Source organism: Talaromyces proteolyticus, assembly GCF_021365285.1.
Source record: "Talaromyces proteolyticus strain PMI_201 chromosome Unknown BGW36scaffold_1, whole genome shotgun sequence".
In the NCBI taxonomy this organism is placed as follows: domain Eukaryota; kingdom Fungi; phylum Ascomycota; class Eurotiomycetes; order Eurotiales; family Trichocomaceae; genus Talaromyces; species Talaromyces proteolyticus.
In genome coordinates, this window is record NW_025764277.1 from 1725091 (window position 1) to 1746584 (window position 21494).

Here is a 21494-nt window from a genome sequence, read left to right on the forward strand (position 1 = left end):
CATTGCATGTAAACTAGGTGTATTCAATAATTTAAATATAGTTAAAGACCGTCGTACTTCCAACATCAATAACAGTATAAATCAATGATCCTTTGCTCGGTCCTAGTATTACATCATTGACAAGACTACACATAAGCAGTGAAAGAGCTGGTTCTTTGCTTTGGCCGAAAGAAGCTTACTCTTACTTCTGACTCCTGAGGGGCCAACCACCAATACCTAGAATCTAGCTTTCTAGTATATTCCCCCTTTTACTACCAATGGCTGTATCAACAACAACTTTGACCACATCGATCGGTTCGTTTAATCGAGGACCAATTACAGAGTTATTTGCACTTCCAAAATCTTGTTATGAGACTTTGACTTCAAGGGCAGGAGCCCAAGGACACTTTCGCTGGCCATTTTCTGAACTCCTATTTTGACCCTCCTTGTTATCTCCTGGGATCTGTCGACACAAGTGGACATGAGGTATCCACGGCCTTTGGCTTCTATTACTGTGAATGGCACATTGGGGTTATAGATCGAGGACTATATTAATATATAAAACCTCTGACTGACAATAACAGGCTCAGACAGTCCCGCCGTCTGCCCCCCACGCGCTTTTGCAGTCGTCTTAACCTCCTATTTTGACTTACTTCCAAATACCTGGCGTGTACACATACGGTCTATTTGGACATGAATGTTCCTCTGAGATAATACCCGGGCAAACTATAACAGATGTCATCCCCACCGAAGCCAGTCCCTCTATGAATCGTGAAGCACTTAGAAGCGAGATTCAATCAAAGTCTTGCAAGTTAGCGGCCTGAACCAATGGGTAGACCTTGTCCAATCTAGCCGCGTTGATCACATTATTTCCCTTAACATATGTATACTGCACGAATAGACCATCCATCTTGCGTTATCGACTATGTGTCGGCATGATTGAACATATAAACATATAACTGCTTCTAGGTCAACTATAAAGTTCACTATGTAGTATTTGTTATAGGTCTGCAATATGTAATCTATTTTTCCGTACAAACGAGTTCATTTTATTCATCATGGAAATAGGAGCATGTTCCAACGAATCCAAGTTTGCTGTTAAACGGGCTACATCAATCGAGCAATATTGAGCCTTGTCACTAAGAGGATAGCTGGTGCAAGCAAGGGTAAGCTGCATAGCAAAAGGTTAGCACACTTCACCCGTCATAACTCGGGATTATATCCGTTAGTTTCGGACCGAATCATTTAATAGATGATCCCCCCTTTTAGGTCTCGTGGCGGAACAATGCTCTGTCGGGGGCGAGTAGTTATGAATATGTAATAGAGGTTAGTCGACTTATGGACTCTAAATTTGTCAGTCACTTGGTAGAGAATATTTTGCTATAATATGCTTTCTATTTGGTCAGCAATGACAATGACATTATAATTACTATAATGGCATTCTTGTGCCCCGCATTGTTAATATGGCGACATCAATACTCGGTGGGTTTCTGCACTTCAGCATCAGCGTTTAATTGATGGTGAAACTGTGGTGTCCGAATAAGTTGATTTGAAAACTGATCAATAAAATAATGTGTCCCAAAGATTTCAATGCCAAACAAATAAGCAAAGAAAGCAGCATAAGCCTCGGCGTTAAAGCTTATCACCTTAAAGTGCGATGTTCGATGGAGATAAAAAGCGGAGAGACCCAATAAATCATGCTAGAAGGTCAGTCATTGGCGGAAACAAGTAAGCAACTTGCATGATGAAATTATTTCAATGAGTCTAAAACCACTGGTCCTGATTAGTAATGTCATTGAGAATATTTGTTGACGATGCGTCGCTTGGGGTCTGTGAGAAGTGCCGACTATTTAACAGTCGAGTCCCCTCGACTCGACAATGACGTTCAAACTGTAGAGCCACTTCCTCTTGTTTCAACCTGCTAAATTGCATAGATATCTTGACATCAGAAACAAAAAAAGTCAATATGGCCACTGCAGAACTTCCCATCCTCTTCAAACAGGGTTTTGAAGCCACCCAAGTCAAATATGCAAAACTAGGCTCATCCGGTCTGCGCGTTTCGCTCCCCATCTTGGGCGGCATGTCTTTCGGGCACAAAGATTGGCGGGAATGGGTCGAAGACGACGAGGAAGAGGTCGGTAAACTTCTCAAAGGAGCGTATGACCGTGGTTTAAACACATGGGACACGGCGAACGTCTATTCTGGTGGCGTTAGTGAAGAGATGATTGGTCGGGCGATCAAAAAATACGAGATCCCTCGACATAAAATCATTATCATGACCAAATGCTATTTCCCATCCGGAGAACAGCCTGCTGTTAACTACTTGAAGTATCCAGAGCTTTTTCCCAGGCATAAGGACTACGTCAATCAGTATGGATTGTCGCGCGCAGCCATCTTCAACGCAGTCACTGCCTCGCTGAAACGCTTGCAGACTGATTATATTGATCTCTTACAAATTCATGTTCGTGCATATCACTTTCGTTCCTTTTCCATGTCTTTTCAAGGCAGACTAAGCCGATCACATGCTAACGTTATGACAGCGATATGACCCGAGCGTTCCACCAGAAGAGACAATGAAAGCTCTCCATGACCTAGTCGAGACAGGAAAGGTGCGCTACATTGGTGCTAGCTCCATGTGGGCTTGTAAGTGATTGTCCATCCTACATATGTGCTGTCAGACACTCATAATACTTGCGCAGACCAATTTGCGAAATTGCAGTATACCGCCGAGAAGAATGGCTGGACTAAGTTCATTAGCATGCAAAACCATTACTCGCTCCTGTACCGTGAGGAAGAGCGAGAGATGATCAAACTTTGCCATGAAACTGGTGTTGGTCTCGTACCCTGGGGTCCTCTGTACAGTGGTGTTCTGGCCCGGCCATGGTCCGAGCAAGGCAAGACCACACGCGCCAATGAACAGGGCAAGGTTTTGAATGATACAGACAAGGAGATTGTGAACCGTGTCGAGGAACTCGCCAATAAGAAGGGCTGGAAGATGGGTCAGGTGGCTCTGGCTTGGGTAGTCCAGAAAGGGACCATCCCCATTGTCGGGTTCAGCAATCTCGAAAGATTGGATGAGGCTGTCGCAGTCAAGGATAAGACTCTGACTGAGGAAGAAATCAAATATCTCGAGGAGCCTTATCAACCCAAAGCGGTTCAGGGTCACTCCTAGTTAGATGATATCTCAGTAGACAAATGTATGCGTATGTAACAAGGATGCCCCCAAAAGAAGTGTGTAAGAAAGAAAGATGCAGAGTCCATATCATCATTTAGCACAGTGGGTGGATAATCTATACACTAGTGGCGAGGCTGCTGTATGTCTGAGATCCTATTAGTAGACCCGCTGCCAATTACCGAGACAAGTAAGAGTGGCGGAAAACCGAGTTTATGTGCAGCCTAATTTGACCCACTGTGAGGTTTTAGCTCCTGTTAAAGAATAAACTTGTAGCCATGACGACTGGACGCCGTCAAGCTGCAGTCTGCATGGGGTTATTGGATATGGGCAGCGGTTCCACCACTCGCGCTTAAAGCCCTAAACCAACTCCACCTTGCCTTCCCTGGTGTTGGGCTGTTTCATTGGTCTGCTGACTGGTAGCTTCGCCAACCTAGTCGATGAAAGTGACGCTTAGTTTGTCTGATATAAGCTATTAATACCAGCAAAACGATAGGGCTCAGAGCGATGCAAGAAACGCAATCATAGCCACTAGAGTGGGGAAGATGATCTGGATAGAGTCTAATCTCTATACAACTTGCCTCATGACTAACCACGCACCAATAGGCTTTGCCGGTGGTCGTTTGGAGACAAAGCTCAGCTAGAGGCAAATTTTGCTCGAGTGAATCAGTCGATGCATATTGACTGCATGAATCGCGCGATGTGGATTTCACTCCACATGCAGGGCGACGCACGAGAGATCTTAGCAAGAGATATGTCGTCAGCAGGAGAAGGTGCACGCGCCACCCAGGACAGCATGGAAGTTTGACCTTGCCGTCGCATCGCGTAAGTCGTGTAGCTATACCCAGTGGACGACTATGAAGAGGAAAACAGAGCACGGACGTGTGCCACGAGACAGACCTACTAATCGGAATGTCCGACGGGGTCAGAACCCAACACCGCATAATGCGATTGCTTGCGGGAGGATCAGTCTGGACAGCCGGTGGCTCCGAAAAGATCAAATAGAATCGCGAACCGGACTGGGCTTGGTATCAGAGGCTACGGCAAGCAAACATGGCCGCCAACCAGGCATGGATGCCAAATGATGATGGATCATGGCAGGTCGTCCCGGCTCCGTCCAGTTTGCTGCGATGGATTCTCGCACGACGATTGAGATGTCTCTTTTCCCCTTCGACAGTGGCACTTAGTTTTAGCTGCCGTCGCGGCTGTGCTGGCGGGGGCCTAGCAGGGGACAGGATGCAGGATGATAGGGCCAGTGGGCAAAGGCGAGGGCATGTTCCTGGCGGAAGGGGCACTAACGACGGGGTGGTGGCGACGGACGAACCACAGCGAGGCAACTAGATGGCAGTTCAGCTGCGAAGCGCAAGACACGCCGTGGAGAGAATCAGAACAGTTGTCGGATAGGTGCAGGAGAGTTGCAGGAGAGTAGATGCAGTAGGTTAATTAATACTAGCAGCTACGATCCTCTCCCTCGGGATCGCTCGCTCCTGCACTCTGCACCATCCACAGCACAGGTCGGCTCCTGCCGTGGTTGCGCCACCCAGCCAGACGGGCCCCCGTAAGCACTTCCGGCCTCACCTTCAACCCGCACCATTGCTATTGTTGTTGTTATTCTACGTCGGTCTCTCGTTGATCTCCTCTTCGATCTATATATTTGCTCTATTGGTGTTGTATATTTTATCTATTTTCTTCTTCCTCCTGCTCCTACCGTCTACAGCAGTCCTCACTCGCCTCCCGTTTCCGTTTGCGGCTTAGACCACAGCCCAGCATCTCCGCAAGAAGACTGTCAGACTAAACACAACCTCCACGCGCCGTCGTGATCATTAGCATCTGGTAACCGGTTACTCGCTCTTACCGTCCCGTCTGAGGACATTTCCGATCCCGAATTTCGTTTCTGTTCAGGAAGAAGAGGGGTGAGGAAAGAGCAAGCTACGTACGTGATTCTCCGCGTGAAATGGCTAGTTAGTTGATCTTACGCCGCATCTTACTCATCGATCTCCTGCTCTTTTCCTTTTATTTTCCCTTTCACCATCCTGCCAGCTTCCTGACCGCCCATCTGTGTGGAATCCGCGTCAATTGCGCTGTGATCAACTGAACAGAAGTTGTCGTGATATGGGCGAATCTTTCCCATTCGGTTTGCCCCGTCTTTGTTGGATTGCGCCTGCCGTATCGGGTTTTACGCCCAGTCCAGTCCTATTTGCTATTCCGTTTTCGATCATAATCTCTGACCCGCCGAGGTGAAGCTGCTGCAAACCTCAGTGCCGCAGCTCTGATAATGCCCTGCTTGCCTCTGCTTTCGCCTCTCATCTGCTTCAATTCCTTCTTACTCGCGAGTTACTAGTCACATCTTTCTAACAAAACGTGTGGTTGATGTTCCGTAGATTCCTTGCAGCGAAGAAAAAGAAAAAAGGAAAAGGAAAAAGCAACTGCGCCCTCCCCGGTTTTTAGTGGTGTCAGCAGCCTCACTTTTCATAGCCTGTGGACTCTCCAATCCGGATTGGGCGCCTGCGTGTGATAACCACCAGGGTTTCATGCTTCATAGTGACCGATTGAGCGGATGATTTGACAAATCCGACTATCTTTGCCGCCACCAACTGATCTTTCACAAACGGGGTATTTTAGTTTCTGTGGCCTGTGAGCTCCTCCCACCGGGTGCACACGGCGTCTCCTGAACCTGGCTTCCTTGTCGACCGCTCTAGCTCTCATTGCAACGAATGCAATAGCGAACCGCGCATGCCGCATGCCGAATTAATATTGCCAACCGCGATCATTAAACATTGACCGTTCTACTTCCCAAAAGGTGTTCAAACCAGCAGACTGCGCAGAACTAGCTGATCAGGTCAACCGTCGTAGTCGATCCGGCGACACAATTAACTCCGTTTAGCAGTCTGCCAATACAATGCCTCCGGATCGCTCTTCCTTCACGGCACTGAACTTGCCACCCAGTTTCTCGTTGCCGATGTGTATGGATTATTTCACTCTTTCTGCCGGTCCCAACACAAATCTCTGGCGGAAACCACCGAATGGAGACACTTCGACAGCGCCCATGATTTTCACTTCGTTACGGCGGCCATTTGTGGTTGCGGAGGTGACGATCAGTGCCGATTGGGAAATGGAATGGGATCAAGGAGGACTGGTCATTTTTGCTGGAAGCGCTCCCGGTCAGGCTTCAATCGCAGAAACAATACCGTATGGCCGTGGGATTCGCAATGCAACGTTCTCTCGCTCTTGCAAATGGGTGAAAGCTGGAATGGAGTTCTCTTCCGGTACGGTTAATGCTTCGTCCGTCAGCGCAACATCGGATGGGGCAGACTGGTGTTTGTCGCCTCTGGCAATGCCTAATATACCGACCAACATCACGTCGCTCCGCATCAAACTCGAAAGAGTCGGTCACTCTCTTTGGATTTGGTATCAGATTCCGTCGCTTTCCCCGTATGCGACAACACCAGGCGCGGTTGGCAGCACATGGAAGAAACTCCGAGAAGTCACATGGTTTTTCTACGGCGTTGAAGACAAGTGCGTACATGTCGGAGTTTACGCAAGCCGCCCTACCAGTATACCGAGAGGAGGAACAGTGTGGGAAGCGATGAATGGCATGCGGAACGATGACTCGGGTGGCGGCGATAAATTGGTGGTGGAGTTTGAAGACCTGGAAATATTTTGATTAATTGCACTCACCATGGCCATTGCAACGACAGTAACGACATTTGATACAGCGTTCAACTTGGATGTTTTTTCCGAATTTCGCTATACATTATTTTTCGTCTCTTATGTTCAATTTTTGGAAAAGCTGGAGATAATTCTTTCTATTCCTGACTCCTTTTATTTCTTTCTTTATTGCTTCGACCCGGTGTCAGATGTGGTCGGCGTTGCAGGTAACACTTGTTAAGGATTTTGTCACACATGCGAATACCATTTGGTTTCCATCCATTCGTCTTTTATTCACGCATGGATCTTTTCTGTCATTAGCTTGAAGTTTCACATTATACTGGAATCTGGTTTGGCTTATCTCGGCCAAGCTTCTTGTTTGACTGCATTGTCGTTTATTTATCTTTCCTCGCGTATTGATTCTTAACCCAGACTGCCAGTCATGCAATTTGTTGCTGGATCTGTGCTGGTAATCATGTGATCGAGAGTATAACCTTGGTGACCGACGACATGTAGCAGGACTTGGCTGCCCAAGGCACGAAATGAAGCCAGCCAGGCAGTCTCCGACGTGGACGAAATCGATTGGCGTTCTCATTGTGTCGCCATCCACCGGAGCTTCCGATTCTGCGCTGGCCAACTCGTGTGGCGGTGACTTGTCATTGCTTTTGTTGTCCACCAATACCATTGCTATCGTCATCGTCATCGTCTATCAAAATTGTGCGTCCTAGCGGCATCGAATTCCAAGCACATGGACTAACACTTGCAGTCTCCAACTAGCGGGGCTGTAGTTACATTTGCGAAGGCGTCATATAAAAACATACAAAACATACGTCACGAGACACTCGACTCTATTTATAATTGAGAATCCACATAGAGTCACTAGAGCAGCGACCGAAAGCAGTTGACAACAAAGCCGAGACGAGAATAATAATAAATAACTTGCTTCTACGGTCATCAATAAAAGCGACAATAATAATGCAAGGAGGGGTACGAGGATCTGTGTAACTTCGACCCACCCCCAATATTATGTACTAGTGTAGTTTTCAATATTCTCTCAGGTACGGCGTTGGCATATTGAGCTGTATCAATTGAGATTTGTCGGGCTTATGCGTAGTAAAGTTATTTGCCACTGTTATTGCTCTCGCCGAGCATCTAGATTTTGAAAAAAGAAAAGAAAGAAAAAAGCTGGTGGAGGGGTAAATCATCTGCGAACGGCGCGCGCTAGTGCAAGCAATATTCGATGCATCAATTTATGCGCAGAGAATCGGACATGCTCGACTAGCTGACTTACATGTATCAATTATACTATTCGAATTTACAGTGTGGGAAAAAATTAATGGTCAATGCCTTGAATGATTGATTCATTCAGCGGTTAGAGAATAAATTGATACACGGACGTTGATAACGGTATGTGACCAAAGACCTAGTTTCAACTTTTTAATAAAGACTCGTTTGAACACAGACTCATAGATCATGTTACTTAATTGTCTATCACGTTATTATGTGGGTTTACTACGGAGTACGGAGAACATGTACCGCAACTATATGTTGAGTTGTGAACAGGGCCTCAACTCCATATATATTAGCGTGCCCTAATAGAGTAACGTGTACAAGCTAGCCGAATCAAATCTCCAAGAATCTACTCAGGTTGAGGTGCAACTGATATATTTTCGGTGGCCATGCCCAACTTTAGCTATAGATTGGCATGGACAATATAATATTCCATGCAAATTGGCAGGAATTGCGGAGACGGAACATCAATCCTGCTCCACCAAATCCAAATATAAATCCACCGTCTATAGTGCCTTAGCTTTCGATAGGTACCTCCCCCATCTTCCGTCCAGCAGGTATCTCCACCAGAACAATATCCTACACCACGACAAAATCTTACGCCTCAACAGGATGCGACTCCTCCACCACAGCCCCAGCCAACTGGGCGGGATAGACCTCAAGTTTTTTGAAGCCTAAGAGATCAGAAGCTGAGCACAAATGAGATGGTTGTCCTGATGAGGATATGCAATGAGTACGCTACATCTAAATACTAGAGCAAAACACAGTCTTTGAGAAATGTGCAGATCCAATTCGAGAAGATTGCAACTCGAGAGTACGCGAGAGAGCCGTGTATGCGCGCCGCAGAAAGATTAATCAGGGAGTGCCGCGAATTTCTGGATAAGCATCAAGCAGGCCAAGAGGAATATTACCAGAGTAACTTGGACAAGTCGGTTGAGGAGCTTATGGAGTTTAAGGCAGGTGCCAAAGCCTATAAACAGAACATCTCTCGAATGCTCACAAGTAGCACACCGGGGGAGAACGCTGAGGAGAACACTCAGGAGAACACTCAGGAAAACACTCAAAGCAACATTCAAATCAATACTCAAGGCGACACTCCAGGCAATATGCAACAATACACAAATGCTAAACGGATGCGGATATCAAAGCCTCGAAGCAACACCGAATCGTCGGAAGTCACACAAGATTTGTCGACTCAACGGCGCCAAAAACGGCGGGAGGCAGGAAACAAGGCAATAATGGACATGTTGGAACAGATTGGTGAGTCATTTGATGACCAGGTCGAGGACGCCTTGCAGATCCAGTATCTGGAGCGCACTGTGACACTGCTCCAAGCGACTGTCAGGCGGCAGGAGGCCAAACTGAATATGATCCTCAGGCTGTTGACTAGCAAGTAGGACCCATGACTGCCGTGTATTTTGGTTTGAGATAATTCATACTGTATATTAGAATTCTACAATAATAATGAATGTTCAATATTAATACTAATAATAATACATGTATGTAAACTGTAGGTGTGTAAGTTGGACCTGACCGCTATTTTATCCACATAATTAGCATACTCACTAAGCCCGAAGCGGCTACGCTGTGCGTTGTTAAGCTGTTCCCAATATTGAATTTTATTATTTACTCTTTCGCCGTTAGTGCTCGTACTACTCTGGACTAAACAGCTCGACCACTGCAGTGCCCAAGCTCGCAACGCTAGGCAGCCTGTCACTGTGACAACGCCTGCCCCGCTGGCCTAGTCGAGTTAACTGTCTGCTAAGAACTGCCCTAGTCCGACTTAGCGACATGCACCGTACTCATGCATGTCCGATGACCGTATGATCTCCGTGTTTATTGGCGGCAAAGAGGGCAACCCGACAAAAGGAGCAGTGCAGCACCCAAATGGAGCTCCACGCCTGCTATCATGGCGGTTGTGCCGGCCCAAGCCGTGGCTATGGGCCAATTGGTCAGGGCTCAACAACATGGCCGTCGTGGTAGGTAGCTACTTTTGTCTGCCTGAGGAAATTTTTCTCCTTCCTCCTCCTCCCCTCCTGTACCTCATCACTGCTGTTAATAATAATATCTCTGCCCTACCAGTGTGGTGACCATCATATATTGACATAGTGATACCCCCGCGTGTACTGTTTTCATTTTCAGTGTTTGCGTTGCGTCTGTGTCTGCTTGTCGGCCCGCGAGCTCTTTCCTAAAGGAGCGCCTCTGTACTTGTACTCTGTTCCGCTCCTGCCTGTCTTGTTCACAAGTTGATTCTGACAACGCTCGATACCCCCTTGCAACCTGGATCGTCTTTTTCTTTTTTCTTTATTTTTTAACGACCGTGACGAAACGAGGCTATGGCTGCCGATACCGCTGTAGCTGCTCCTTCAGAAACTGGTAAGTGCGGATGCAGCTTCAATTCTCAATTCTTCGCTTTTTGCTCACAGGTGCTAACTGTCGCAGTTCGGGACGACGCCAAAAATGGACTTAGCGTTGCTGCCACTCCTGCCGAGGTAGAGGACACCGCCGCCTCCAAGAAGAAGAAGAAGAACAAGAAGAAAAACAAGAAGAAGGGCGCTGCTGGTGGTACTGCCAACGCTGAAACTCCTGGCGAGTCTCAGGAAACCGCCGACGATGCCAAGGCCGACGACGAGGATGCCGGCGAGCCCGAAACAGACAAAGCCCCAGAGCCTGTAGCTGCAGCAGCTGAGTCTACTGATGATACCAAGGTAGAGGAGAAGCCGGTCGAAACTGCTACTGAAGAGCCTGCGGCTGAGCAACCTCAGGATAAGGATGCTGAGTCTACTGAAACCCCAGCCAAGGAGGAAGCTGTTCCAGAGTCTACGGAGACTGAGCAGCTTGCTGTGGAAGAGAAAAAGCAACCCGAGTCTAAGCCCGTTGATGCAGCCGAAGAAGAGAAACCGGCATCAGAAGAGGCAAAGGTTAGCGAGGCACCGGCTGCAGAAGCTGCGGCTACTAAACAGGCACCTGAAGAGCCCGCCTTTACTACCGTTCCCGAACCTACAGTGAAGGAGACTGATACGACGCCAGAGACCACTGCCTCCGAGGAGACTGCGACTGAAGCCGGGCAGGTCCCAGAGTCCACAGTGCCCCAGGTATCTGTGAATGCAGTTGAGTCCAAGGCAGTTGAGCCGGAGGTGGAAGCTGCTGCCGCTGAACAGGCCCCCGAAGAATCTGCTCCTACTACCGCTTCCGATTCTGCAGCGATAAAAATTGATACGGCGCCAGAAACGACTGCCCTCGAGACGACCGCTCCTGAGGAGACTGCGACTGAAGCGGGGCAGGCCCCCGAGGCAACAGACCCTCAGGCATCTGAGAATGCGGCTGAGCCTCAAGCAGTTGAGCCGGAGGTGAAAGCTGCTACTGCTGAGCCCTCGGCTCCGAAACCCGAAACTCAGGTAGCTGAAGTTGCTGAGCAACATCCCACGCAAGTAGCTGAGATTACCGCCGACACACCTGCCGAGCCCGAGGATAAGATCAAGGACGAGCCAACGATTGAGGAAAAGGCCGCAGAACCAGCCGATGTCTCTATTAAGAAAGCCGGAGCTGCATCCGTAGAAGTGGCCCCTGAGGATCCTGTTGCCGAAGAGGAAGCCAAAGACTCCACTGAGCCGCCAAAGGCTGAAGAACAGCCTGTGAAGGAAGCTGAAGCTGTTGAACCTGTCTCCAATGAGCCTGCAGCTAAGGAAACCGAGGAGCTTGTTGCCACAGAGGAGCCTATAGAGGTTGAAGAGAAGGTGGAAGAAACGCATGCTGATGCTGCTGCAGAAGCTTCTAACGTCACAAAAGAGCCTATTACCGAAACCGAAGTGACCCTAGAAGAGCCTGTCGCGAATGTCGAAGCAGCCCCGGACCACCCAGCACCTGAGCCACTCAAAGAAGAAGCTCCAGTCGAAACCTCAGATGAACCAGCTGCTGAACCAGTAGCTAAGGCGGTCACTGAGCCTGCGTATAATGCTGCCGTGAAACCTGCTGAAACCGCAGAGGAACCCGCTACTGAGGCTGCCGCCGCACCTGTTGAAGTTGCTGAAGAGCCCATCGTTGGCACATCGAAAACTAAAGAAGAAGTTCCTCAGGACACCGAAGCTAAGTCTGAGACGGTTGCTGAATCTACTGCGCCTGTCAACGAGCCTTCCACCGAAGTTAAGCCCGTGGAGCCAGCCGCAGAATCATCGGAAGCTCCAAATGACCAAATAATCGACACGACTGAAGTCCCCGGTGCAGTAGAGCTCACCGAGTCCAAGGCAACTGAATCTTTGGAGCCTGCTACAGACGCCGCTACCGCTGAAGGAACAGTTGACTCAACAAAGGCTGCTGAAGAGCCAGCCGCTTCTCCAGAGCAAGTCGAGGTTTTCAACCAAACCGTGGAGCCTACGACCGGGCCTGCTGCTGAGCCTGCTAAGAAGTCAGAAGTCTCTACCAAAGACCAGGTTGCTGAACCAACCGAAGCTGTGGAAGTGCCAGTTGCGAGCACACCACAGACGACTGAAGAAAGTGCTGCTCTACAAATTGTGGAAGAGCCATCTGAGCAGACTAGCAGCGGGCCTGTTACTGCCACTGAAGAGCACGTTGCGGGACCTGCTGAAACTACTCAGAAAGAAGTTAAGCCTGCCGAAGAAATACAAAAAAATGGCGAGGAAAAACCTGCTACTGGGGCTGAGGAGAAACCCGCCGAAATAGCTGAAGATCCAGCTTACTCCAACACTGGAGCAGCAGTTGTGCCTGATGCAACCGAAGCCGTGGAAGAGCATCCTAAAGATACTACTGAAGCGCTTGTCGAGACCGAAGAACCAGCAGATAAAGCCGTAGAGCCGGTCGCAGCTGAGCCAGAAGTTCCCACAGAAGCAGTCAATGAGCCCGTTGTCGAAAAGCCTTCTGCCGAAGAGGCTGCCCCTGAGCCCGCAGATGCTCCTGAAACTGCCAAAACATCAGAAAAGCCTGCAGCAGAAGAAGCCGAGCAAGCGGAGAAGCCTCCTACTGAGACAGCCAAGGTGGCAGAATCTGTAGAAGAGCTTTCCTTCGAGCCTGCGGAAGCCGAAGCAGTTCCCTCCAAAGTGGCAGCCTCTGAGCCCGCGGGTGCTTCTGAAACTCTCAAACCATCAGAAGTGCCCGTGGCAGAAGAAGCCGAGCAAGTGGAGGAGCCTCCTACTGAGACAGCCAAGGTGGCAGAATCTGTAGAAGAGCCTTCCTCCGAGCCTGCGGAAGCCGGAGCAGTTTCTTCCAAAGAAGAGCTAGCAGATGTAGCAAAAACCTCTAAAGAACAGGCTCCTGTCGATACTGTGGAAGAGAAATCTGTGAAGGCTGCAACAGAGCCTGCTTCTGAGCCCGCTCAAGAGGAGTCTCCTGGGACTGCTGAGCAGCCAGTCGCCGAACCTGCCGAGGAACCAACGAAGGAAGTTTCCACAGAAACTTTCGCTAAAGCTACTTCTGAAGCTGCAGAGCACCCTATTGAAGAAACGCCTACTGAGCAGCCTGTTGAGGAGCCAACAAAGAAGGTTTCTATAGAAACTATCGCTGAAGCCACTCCCAAAACTGCAGACGTACCTACTGAGTCTACGGAGAAAGTTGCAGAACACTTTGTTGAAGAAGTACCCACTGAGCAGCCTGTTGCTGCTGAAGAGATCGTCGCGGAGCCTGTGGAGGAAGTTAAAGCACCCGTCGAACAACCTGTCCCAGAGCCTGCGAAAGAAATCGCTGATGAACCAACTCCAGCGGCTAAAGCTCTTGTGCCGGAACCCGTCGAAGATACCGCTCATCAAGTCGACAAAGCGCATGTCAAAGCGCCCGCAGAGCCCACCAAGGAAACTTCTGAAGACACTGTTGATGATTCTATTAAACCTAGCGAACAGGTGGAGAAACTCATCCAAGCACCTGTTGCAACCGAGACTGAGGCACAGTCCTCTGAAGAGACGACCGTCGCTGAGAAGGCTGCTATTGCCGCTGGTGCTGTAACTGGTGCTGGTGCTATCGTGGCTGCTGTAGTTGCACCTGAGACGGATACTGAAGAACCGGTAAAGGAAATCAAGGTTAATGACGAGCCTGTGAAAGAGGCGGTTGCAGTTCAACAAACCGAGGAGTCCTCTGCGAAGCCAGAACAAGTGGAGCTTGAGGTCGAAACTAAATCAAAGACGATCCCTGCTGAAGAGTCGAATGTAACAAAGGAAGACGTTGCTCTTCAAGCTGTACATGAAGACTCTGCTGTTAACGACGCCAAGGAAATCCCAATTGCTGCACAGACTGCAGAACCAGTTGTGGATGACAAGCCGAAAGATCCAGTGCCCGCTCCCAAAGAGAATGCCCCAAGGACAGAGACTTATTCCAAAGATTTTGGCTCGGACGCTCTTCACGCTATTGAGGCTGTTGGTGGCACTGGTGCCGTCGCAGCTGTAGCAGTCGTCTCCGAAAATGCTATTGCAACCTCCTCTAGCGAATCACAACCCAAAGAAAATAGAATCCAAGAAGAGAAGACTGAGACTCAGGCTGTTCCTGCCATCGATGCTCCAGTAGAGAGTCTCGAATTGACGAAAGCAGTCGACCCTAAGGAACCGCCCACGCCTGAGCCCGAAGCTGATCCAGCTTTACAGCTACTTGCCAGAGATCGTGAAGCACTTCTCAAGAATCTAGGTGGTTCAATATCTGCCTTGAATTTGCTTGGCGGGGATAATAGCAATGTGCCCGGTGGAGAGAGAATCAAGTCCTATTGCGAAGAAGATCATTCTGTTGGTGAACCGGGTCCGTCGACAGCAGATAACGCTGAAAATAGCTCCCAGACCGAGCCTACTACATCAAAGGCCCCGAAGGATGATGATGCACGATCTACCGGTGGCCGTTCAGCAGCCCTTTCTGTCAGATCTGAGAGCTGGTTGAAGATTTTCTTCCGCACAATTTGGAACACGGTCTTTGGTAGCTTCTTTGGTCTCCGTCGGACAAAGTCCTCGCAGTAGAAACTTGGTTTTCCGCTGTTTTGAATTAAAAAGTATGCTTTGGCACGCCGAAGGAGGGCAATGCCTTTGTTGGTTGTTGTTTTCCTAGCAGCGTTCAGTTGTGATGGATATACCCTCGCAGTGTTTGATTATTTTTGCTTGAGAATGGAAAATCTCCTGTATTTGTGTTTTTATTGTTTTTGTTGTTACGATTCTCTTCTGTTGATTTGATGTCCGTTATACTTGTGATGAACGATACCTTTCCAGGTCTACACTTGGAGAGACTAAATGTGCGATGAGTAATGAGTGATATTTATGAGATTTAATTTTGACTTATTCTCTCCTCGCTATCTAACGGTAGTAGCAATTAACTTATCAATATCCGAAGCTGCGTCACGTACTTCAGGACAGTAATGTAATCGCAACAATTCGCCTTCCCAAATCGTACCAGCGAAAACATTAGTTTGCTCAACATTATTTGCGAAAGGGTTAAACACTCCATCACCTCGTCGCTCTTCTGTATTCCAGAGGGGCGCAACCTTGCGCCCATGCTGTTTGGCGACTTTTGAGAGAAGAGCCAACATCGCAATGGACGATTTCTCGGGCAATTGTAGTACCGCCGTCATCAGTCGCTTCATAAAGCTCGCGAGACGCGCGGGTGGTGGGGTACCGTGACTGCGGGACAGTAAAGTCGATTGAAGACAGCGTAGGAGGAGAACCATGGGCGTTTGGAAGTTGATTTTATTCTTTCGCCTGTCGTCGTTTTCGCCGTTTCGGTACTTGCCGGGATCAGGTAATCGTAGGGATTTTTCTGGGTTGTACTCGATATCTGGATTAGTTGAAAGGGGGTAGAGAGTGCGATAAAGATGTGTGACGAAGAAACTCAGGTCCAGATGCAGCGATGAAGCGGCTTTGCTGGCATCTTGGCCTTCAAGAAGCGCAAAAGCGGTGATTGTGCAGAGAAGGACTTCTCGGGTGGATTGTCTCGCTGACAGCTCTTCGTAGTTGTCATCTTCTCCTTCGTTCTCCTCTGCATTCTCGGTGACTGAGTCGATATTGTCCTGAATTTCAAGTCGCGCAATCAGCTCTTTGAGAGCTTCGAGGAGATCGCCGAAAAAATCCTGGTTGATCAGATGGGCGTATTTGGCAAGACCTTCAAGAACGGCGCCCATGAGTTTGGAGTGTCGCAGCTTGAGAATACGAAAATAGATGCCAAAGACTAGTTTTAGGGTCTCGGCCTGGTTTCTATCGCGGGCTTCATTACTGACGAGCGCATCAGCTTCACGCATATCCTTGGCGACAGCTTTGCGGTCTTTCTCAAGCTTGCGTTCTCGCTTTGTGCGGAATTCCTTTTTGTTTTTCAGTTTCTTGCCATTGTACGTTTCGGGCTCTTCTCGGTCGACACGATCTCGTGATGCCTTCGAAGCGAACTCAGATAACAGACGGAGATGAAGGAATGTGTTAAGAGTAGACTCGTGGACTTGGAAGTCCCGTGCTTTCATCATCTTCGACAGCAACCCCACTGCCTCGAGCGAAACCACGCCGTCGTTGTCTTTGCCGAAAACCTCCTCCATTGTCTCACGGCACTTGATGAAATCTGCATCGATCCGACGTTTGGACAGACGATTCACTAGGATTTTAATCAACTCGGTACGCAGGTTGAAATGGGGCACTGCGAGAAGCATATTGCATGCGCAGCCGATTGCGACAGTGCGTAAACCAGCCTCATCTTTGTTCTTTTGGTGTTTGCTGTTTTTGGACAAATTGGTCAATTGCTGTACATAGTGCACGTACGACGAGAGTAGTGACTGCTCGAAGTCCCTCAGCTGGCGAACTTCTTTGGACAACTTCTCGGCCTTGTTGCCATCCTCGCCAATCGCGCGAATTCTGTAACCTGGGATAACGTCTTTGAAAACGGCAGCTTGGGTTGCCAGAGCTAGTTTCTTAATTGAAACTGCTGTCTCAATTTTGTCCACAAAGTCGGCAAGTCTTTTGAACAGTTTGATGTGTTCCTCTGGGTCTTCGTTGATCAACATTGCAATGTGTGCCATTTCCTCCTTCGCTTGTATGATTTGCGCCTTCAAGGATAGCTTTGGAACAGCAGGTTCTTCCTTTTCTTCCTCTTCATCCTTTTCCTCTTCTCCCCCCTCAGCGTTATCATTCTCCGAGTCCGAGTCGAGAAAACTATTGGCATCGTTTGCTGCGTCTTCAGCTTCATTGACGTGGACAACACCCTCCGATGTCTTGATAGGCAGACGAGTTTTCTCTTGGTCTTTCTTCTTTCCCTTCCGCGGTCGTCGTTCGTAATCTTGCTCCAGATCCCATTCTGCAGCACGGCTGTAGAAATTTTGTTTAATAGACGACGATGGCCCAATGGATTTTGGGGTAGGAGACGATTCGTCGTCGGAGGGGGACAGCCGTCTTCTTTTCGAGGCTCGCAAGGAAGCCATGGTAATTGAATCGAAGCCTGTAATTGTACAGACTTTGATTTTTTTGGTCAGTTATGCGTGTTAGGAAGTTGTGGCCTTCTTAGCTTTTTTTTTTCTTCCTGGCAATGCCAAGTCTTCGCACTAGCCGCGATTGTGTACAGCCCCACTTTTGTGATATCCGCGGAGCTTCGCTTGATACGATACATCGTTCTAATTCCTATCTGATCTCGCTGGATTGAGGAATAAGGACATAAGAACTATATTCGATGAACTGCCATCTGGGTGCTTCCTTGGTTAGCATATCTTACGGTAGTGTTAGTGTTAGTGGTATCAGAGCATTTAGCGAAGTCTCTCCCCGACTTGATCTTTGTGTGGTATTATGGGGTCAAAGATGGATAGATTTCTTTAATATAGAGAGATTGTGTAGACGAAAAATCAATATCTCAAATTTTATCACTAATTGGTGCTGATGCGAACACGATCTAATAAGCGCAACTTCTATGTTCGACGAGACCAGCTACGTCAGAACTTGACTTTCATTTTCTTCCATCCAAGGGCCGAACCCGTATTTGTTTATTTCACACTGAGGCGGTTTTCCCCAGGCAATTTGGCTTTAATGGCGTTTGTCCGGGGTATTTAATCAGCTACTAACCTGTTACTGCTCTGTTGGTTGGGATGCATCTGGTATTTTAGTGAGATCAAGTACCCCGCGCGCGTCATATCTCGCCTTTTTCCGCAATCACCTCAACTTACACGTCACACGCGACCTGCCATTCTTTTTTCGTTCTTTTCTTTCCTTTTTCGATTCGGGTCACCTTCGAATCAGCAAGCATGCCGCCATACACCAGTGCTCAGAAGCAATCCATAAGCCAGTTTGTGAGTTTAACGCAGGAAAAGGACTCGGTTGCGGCAAAGGTATAATAGACCTTCCACTTATTACATGCTGTCTAAGAAGGTTGCATCTGACTATTCTTTTTTTTTTAACTTAGCACCTGCGCGCCAGTGGATGGAATGTTGAACAGGCTATCGATGCGTATGTACTGTCGGCCACTTGGGTGAATATGAGACGCTGAACATGTACTCGCTACAGATACTTTGGAAATCCAGCCAAATCAGGGTCTTCATCCACCATCACAGCACTAAATAAAATTTTCGACAGCTATAGAGGTGCATACTCTATACTTCCCGTCCCTTTTCCTTTCCTTACCTGACGAAACAACTATAGATGACCCCGCTGAAAACCCCGATACCATCGGCATCGAAGGCGCCATGAAGTTCCTAGAAGAAATCCAAGTACGCCTAGACGAGGTCGCGTGTTTGGGGATCGCCGAGCTCTTGAAATCACCCAGCATGGGCGAATTTACGCGTGAGGGATTTGTTGAGGGGTGGAAAAGCGCTGGGTATGATTGTGGCCACTTCTAGGTTATGTTTTATTTCTATCATCTAACTAATTTATATAGAGTTGACTCAATACCCCGAATGATCTCCCATGCCTCGTCCCTCCGCAAACGCATCCCTACACACCCAGACACCTTCCGACGAGTATATCGCTACGCCTTCCCGTTGTGTCGCATGCAGGGCCAACGCAATCTGACCTTCGAAATCGCCTCGGAACAGTGGCAGCTATTCTTCACGAGCGACAATGGTGGCATCGAGTGGAACACCGCGACTACACCGTGGCTAGACTGGTATATTGAGTTCCTCGAAGCCAAGGGGGCGCGTGTGGTCAACAAAGATTTGTGGGAGCAAACAGAGGTGTTTTTGCGCAAGTCGCAGGAAGATGAGGATTTTGGATGGTGGAGTCCTGATGGTGCGTGGCCGGGGACGTTGGACGATTTTGTCACGTATGTACAGCAGGATAAGCGTGGTGGGAAGACAAAAACGGAGAAGATGGATGTGGAATAGAATTTAGCATCAAGGAGAAATTAAATTATCCTTACATTTAAAAAGCGTAGCATGAAAGGATATTATCGATTGTACCAGGCTCTTCGTCTTACACCAGCTTAAAAGACATTGCTCTGTTTCAACAGCCAGAATAAGTTTTTATATTCAAGATCCTAACCCGTAGTGGATCAGATATTTGTATATCCCGGAATAATTGTGATCAGTGATAACTGATTTTCCTTCGAAGCGATAAAAAAGTTTCATGAGCATACAAAGGGAATACATGTTGAAATAAAAAAAAGGAAGCGAAAAATACAAAGAACCAGACCTCCGTTCCAGACCCCATTTCGTGCATATAACCAACCTCATCTTAATGTTCTAATTTCCAATCAGTTTAGCTGAAATAACACAATGTACGGTACCCCTATCGCTGACTGAAAAATGGAGAACAGCTCGACGATGTTTATTTATGATGCATACATTTGTTCTAAGGGTAGTCGCGACGGCCGTACTCGCTGTTACCGCCTCGGCGCTGGTCGTATTGTCGTCGGAGAGCTTCGAGACGCTTCTTCTTGGTGTGGGTGTTGACGTATGTGCCAATGAAGAATCCCACAATGTTAAAGAACGGGACCCACGTGTGTTCAGGGAGGAATTTCTGGGCAAATGCCAATGCAATTGGCGATGTGATCCAGCTGACTTTCATGACAGGCAAGAAACCAGCGCGGACAGTGGCGCGCACTTGGTGGAGGGTGCGAGCACCGGCGATAATCGCCATCGAGACGAGGTAGACAGTGTTTTGGATGGGAGAAACCTGGGGCGCCAATTCAGTACACATCCCCACAGTAAAAAGACAAAGCTACATACCACCAAGTTGCTGACGAGAATCTGCAGGATCTTGGCCTTGAGACTCGTCCGCCCCGCGAAGATTTTCTGCAGAATGCCGACGAGCACATGGCCCAATGGCGCGCTAATGAACATTCCATAGAGGGCCATCTTCGGAACGCGGGAGCTGAAGTAATGGCCATGTTTGCTGACATCATGAGCGAGCCACGAGGCGAGGAGCTCCTGCAGACTAGAGAGAACACCAGAGGTGAGCATCTTGGTACGGAGAGGATTTGACTGCAGCTGTTTCAAGTACGCCTATTATCGCGATCAGCGCCCGTCCATTTTTCCAACACCTATTCATTCACTATGCTTGCTTAAACGTACCGCGAGATAGCCAGTATGCGTGTCACCGCCAGTCAGGCGCTCGCCGACCTTGTGCGCCAACTCATGGGTCAAGTTCTCTGGCCGGCCAACCCTGGTGCGAGTGGTCACGTCTTCCTGGAATTTGACAGACATGGCGGGTGGTCGTAAGTCAGCGCTGCCCGTACACTTGATCGCGTTGTTTTCGGAAGGGGGTAAGGAAGACACGGAGTATGCGCGATAGTAGAGAGCCTGATGCCCACGGATTGCAATCAACAGGGGTTAGTCAAATATCCGCCACGATCAGAGAAGAAGATATAGTCATATACACTTGGGGCGTGACTGTGGGGGAAGGGAAAGGAGGTTGGTTGGAGTGTTTGTTTATTGAGCCGTGGCCGGCAAGTGCCGTTGCCGCTTGGCGCTGATAACTCACGGCTATGTACTCGGCCAGCAACAGAGCAGCGCGATCCTCTTTTTATGTGATATGATGACAAGGAATGCACTCACCAGGCAAATGATTGTACTTGAACAGACAGATCGGTGGACAAGATGGATTCTCGGCAGCCAGCAAAGAAATAAGAGTCTGGGCTGGGCTGCGGTGGATGAGCTGGCACTAGCTGATTGTTATGGCGAACGATGCCTCGGCCGATTCCGCCGCCGGAGATTGCCCCGTCTTGTTGTTATTAATACCAATATTATTTGATATCTTAGGTTCTAAATGCAATGGTTGTTATTATCGATTGGCTCATGATCTCTTAATTTTTCTGCAAGAGAAGGACTTGGGTCAACTGCCGAGGAGAAGCTTTCCACCACATCGACTACGATTATGAAGCAAATGCAAGAAATCGGTATTATTTGATACTTGAGGAATGAATCCTAACCCGCATAATAATAAGACATTAGCATTCACCTGTCAATATATGTAGTTCTGTGGATAATCTGTACTTGGCTGTGAAGTATTTTAGGTTTCTGGCTGATCAGTAC

General features: G+C 48.4%; 7 protein-coding genes across 7 annotated transcripts; 4 read left to right on the top strand and 3 right to left on the bottom strand.

Annotated features, from left to right (window-relative positions):
• Positions 1-1442: 1442 nt before the first annotated feature.
• BGW36DRAFT_392939 (aldo-keto reductase) lies at positions 1443-3151 on the top strand (the record flags this gene model as incomplete). Its single annotated transcript, XM_046217757.1, has 4 exons — positions 1443-1461; positions 1959-2440; positions 2520-2622; positions 2679-3151. 4 exons carry the CDS (start codon positions 1443-1445, stop codon positions 3149-3151), a joined length of 1077 nt encoding a protein of 358 aa, XP_046077899.1.
• A 2899-nt stretch (positions 3152-6050) lies between these two features.
• On the top strand, positions 6051-6815 carry BGW36DRAFT_392940 (uncharacterized protein; the record flags this gene model as incomplete). Its single annotated transcript, XM_046217758.1, has 1 exon — positions 6051-6815. One exon carries the CDS (start codon positions 6051-6053, stop codon positions 6813-6815), a length of 765 nt encoding a protein of 254 aa, XP_046077900.1.
• A 94-nt stretch (positions 6816-6909) lies between these two features.
• On the bottom strand, positions 6910-7672 carry BGW36DRAFT_10747 (uncharacterized protein). The gene has a single exon (XM_046209208.1). It carries the CDS (start codon positions 7500-7502, stop codon positions 7005-7007), a length of 498 nt encoding a protein of 165 aa, XP_046077901.1. The 5' UTR covers positions 7503-7672; the 3' UTR covers positions 6910-7004.
• Positions 7673-8922: 1250 nt separating this feature from the next.
• On the top strand, positions 8923-9486 carry BGW36DRAFT_421842 (uncharacterized protein; the record flags this gene model as incomplete). The annotated part of the gene is made up of 1 exon (XM_046219624.1): positions 8923-9486. One exon carries the CDS (start codon positions 8923-8925, stop codon positions 9484-9486), a length of 564 nt encoding a protein of 187 aa, XP_046077902.1.
• Positions 9487-15330: 5844 nt separating this feature from the next.
• Positions 15331-17533, bottom strand: BGW36DRAFT_310794 (nuclear export protein Noc3). The gene has a single exon (XM_046212461.1). It carries the CDS (start codon positions 17460-17462, stop codon positions 15360-15362), a length of 2103 nt encoding a protein of 700 aa, XP_046077903.1. The 5' UTR covers positions 17463-17533; the 3' UTR covers positions 15331-15359.
• Positions 17534-18177: 644 nt separating this feature from the next.
• On the top strand, positions 18178-19570 carry BGW36DRAFT_10938 (DUF298 domain protein). The gene is made up of 5 exons (XM_046209221.1): positions 18178-18356; positions 18431-18474; positions 18532-18608; positions 18667-18841; positions 18902-19570. Exons 1-5 carry the CDS (start codon positions 18273-18275, stop codon positions 19344-19346), a joined length of 825 nt encoding a protein of 274 aa, XP_046077904.1. The 5' UTR covers positions 18178-18272; the 3' UTR covers positions 19347-19570.
• A 242-nt stretch (positions 19571-19812) lies between these two features.
• On the bottom strand, positions 19813-20666 carry BGW36DRAFT_392943 (integral membrane protein 25D9-6; the record flags this gene model as incomplete). Its single annotated transcript, XM_046217759.1, has 3 exons — positions 19813-20136; positions 20190-20465; positions 20535-20666. 3 exons carry the CDS (start codon positions 20664-20666, stop codon positions 19813-19815), a joined length of 732 nt encoding a protein of 243 aa, XP_046077905.1.
• Between the last annotated feature and the right edge of the window lie 828 nt (positions 20667-21494).

Bases quoted from the DNA above. Each gene is read 5' to 3' on its own strand.
- BGW36DRAFT_10747 (XM_046209208.1), bottom strand. From the start codon at position 7,502: ATGACGATGACGATAGCAATGGTATTGGTGGACAACAAAAGCAATGAC.
- BGW36DRAFT_310794 (XM_046212461.1), bottom strand. From the start codon at position 17,462: ATGGCTTCCTTGCGAGCCTCGAAAAGAAGACGGCTGTCCCCCTCCGAC.
- BGW36DRAFT_10938 (XM_046209221.1), top strand. From the start codon at position 18,273: ATGCCGCCATACACCAGTGCTCAGAAGCAATCCATAAGCCAGTTTGTG. The intron at 18,609-18,666 runs GTGCATACTCTA...AAACAACTATAG, and splicing joins AATTTTCGACAGCTATAGAG to ATGACCCCGCTGAAAACCCC. The intron at 18,842-18,901 runs GTATGATTGTGG...TAATTTATATAG, and splicing joins GAGGGGTGGAAAAGCGCTGG to AGTTGACTCAATACCCCGAA.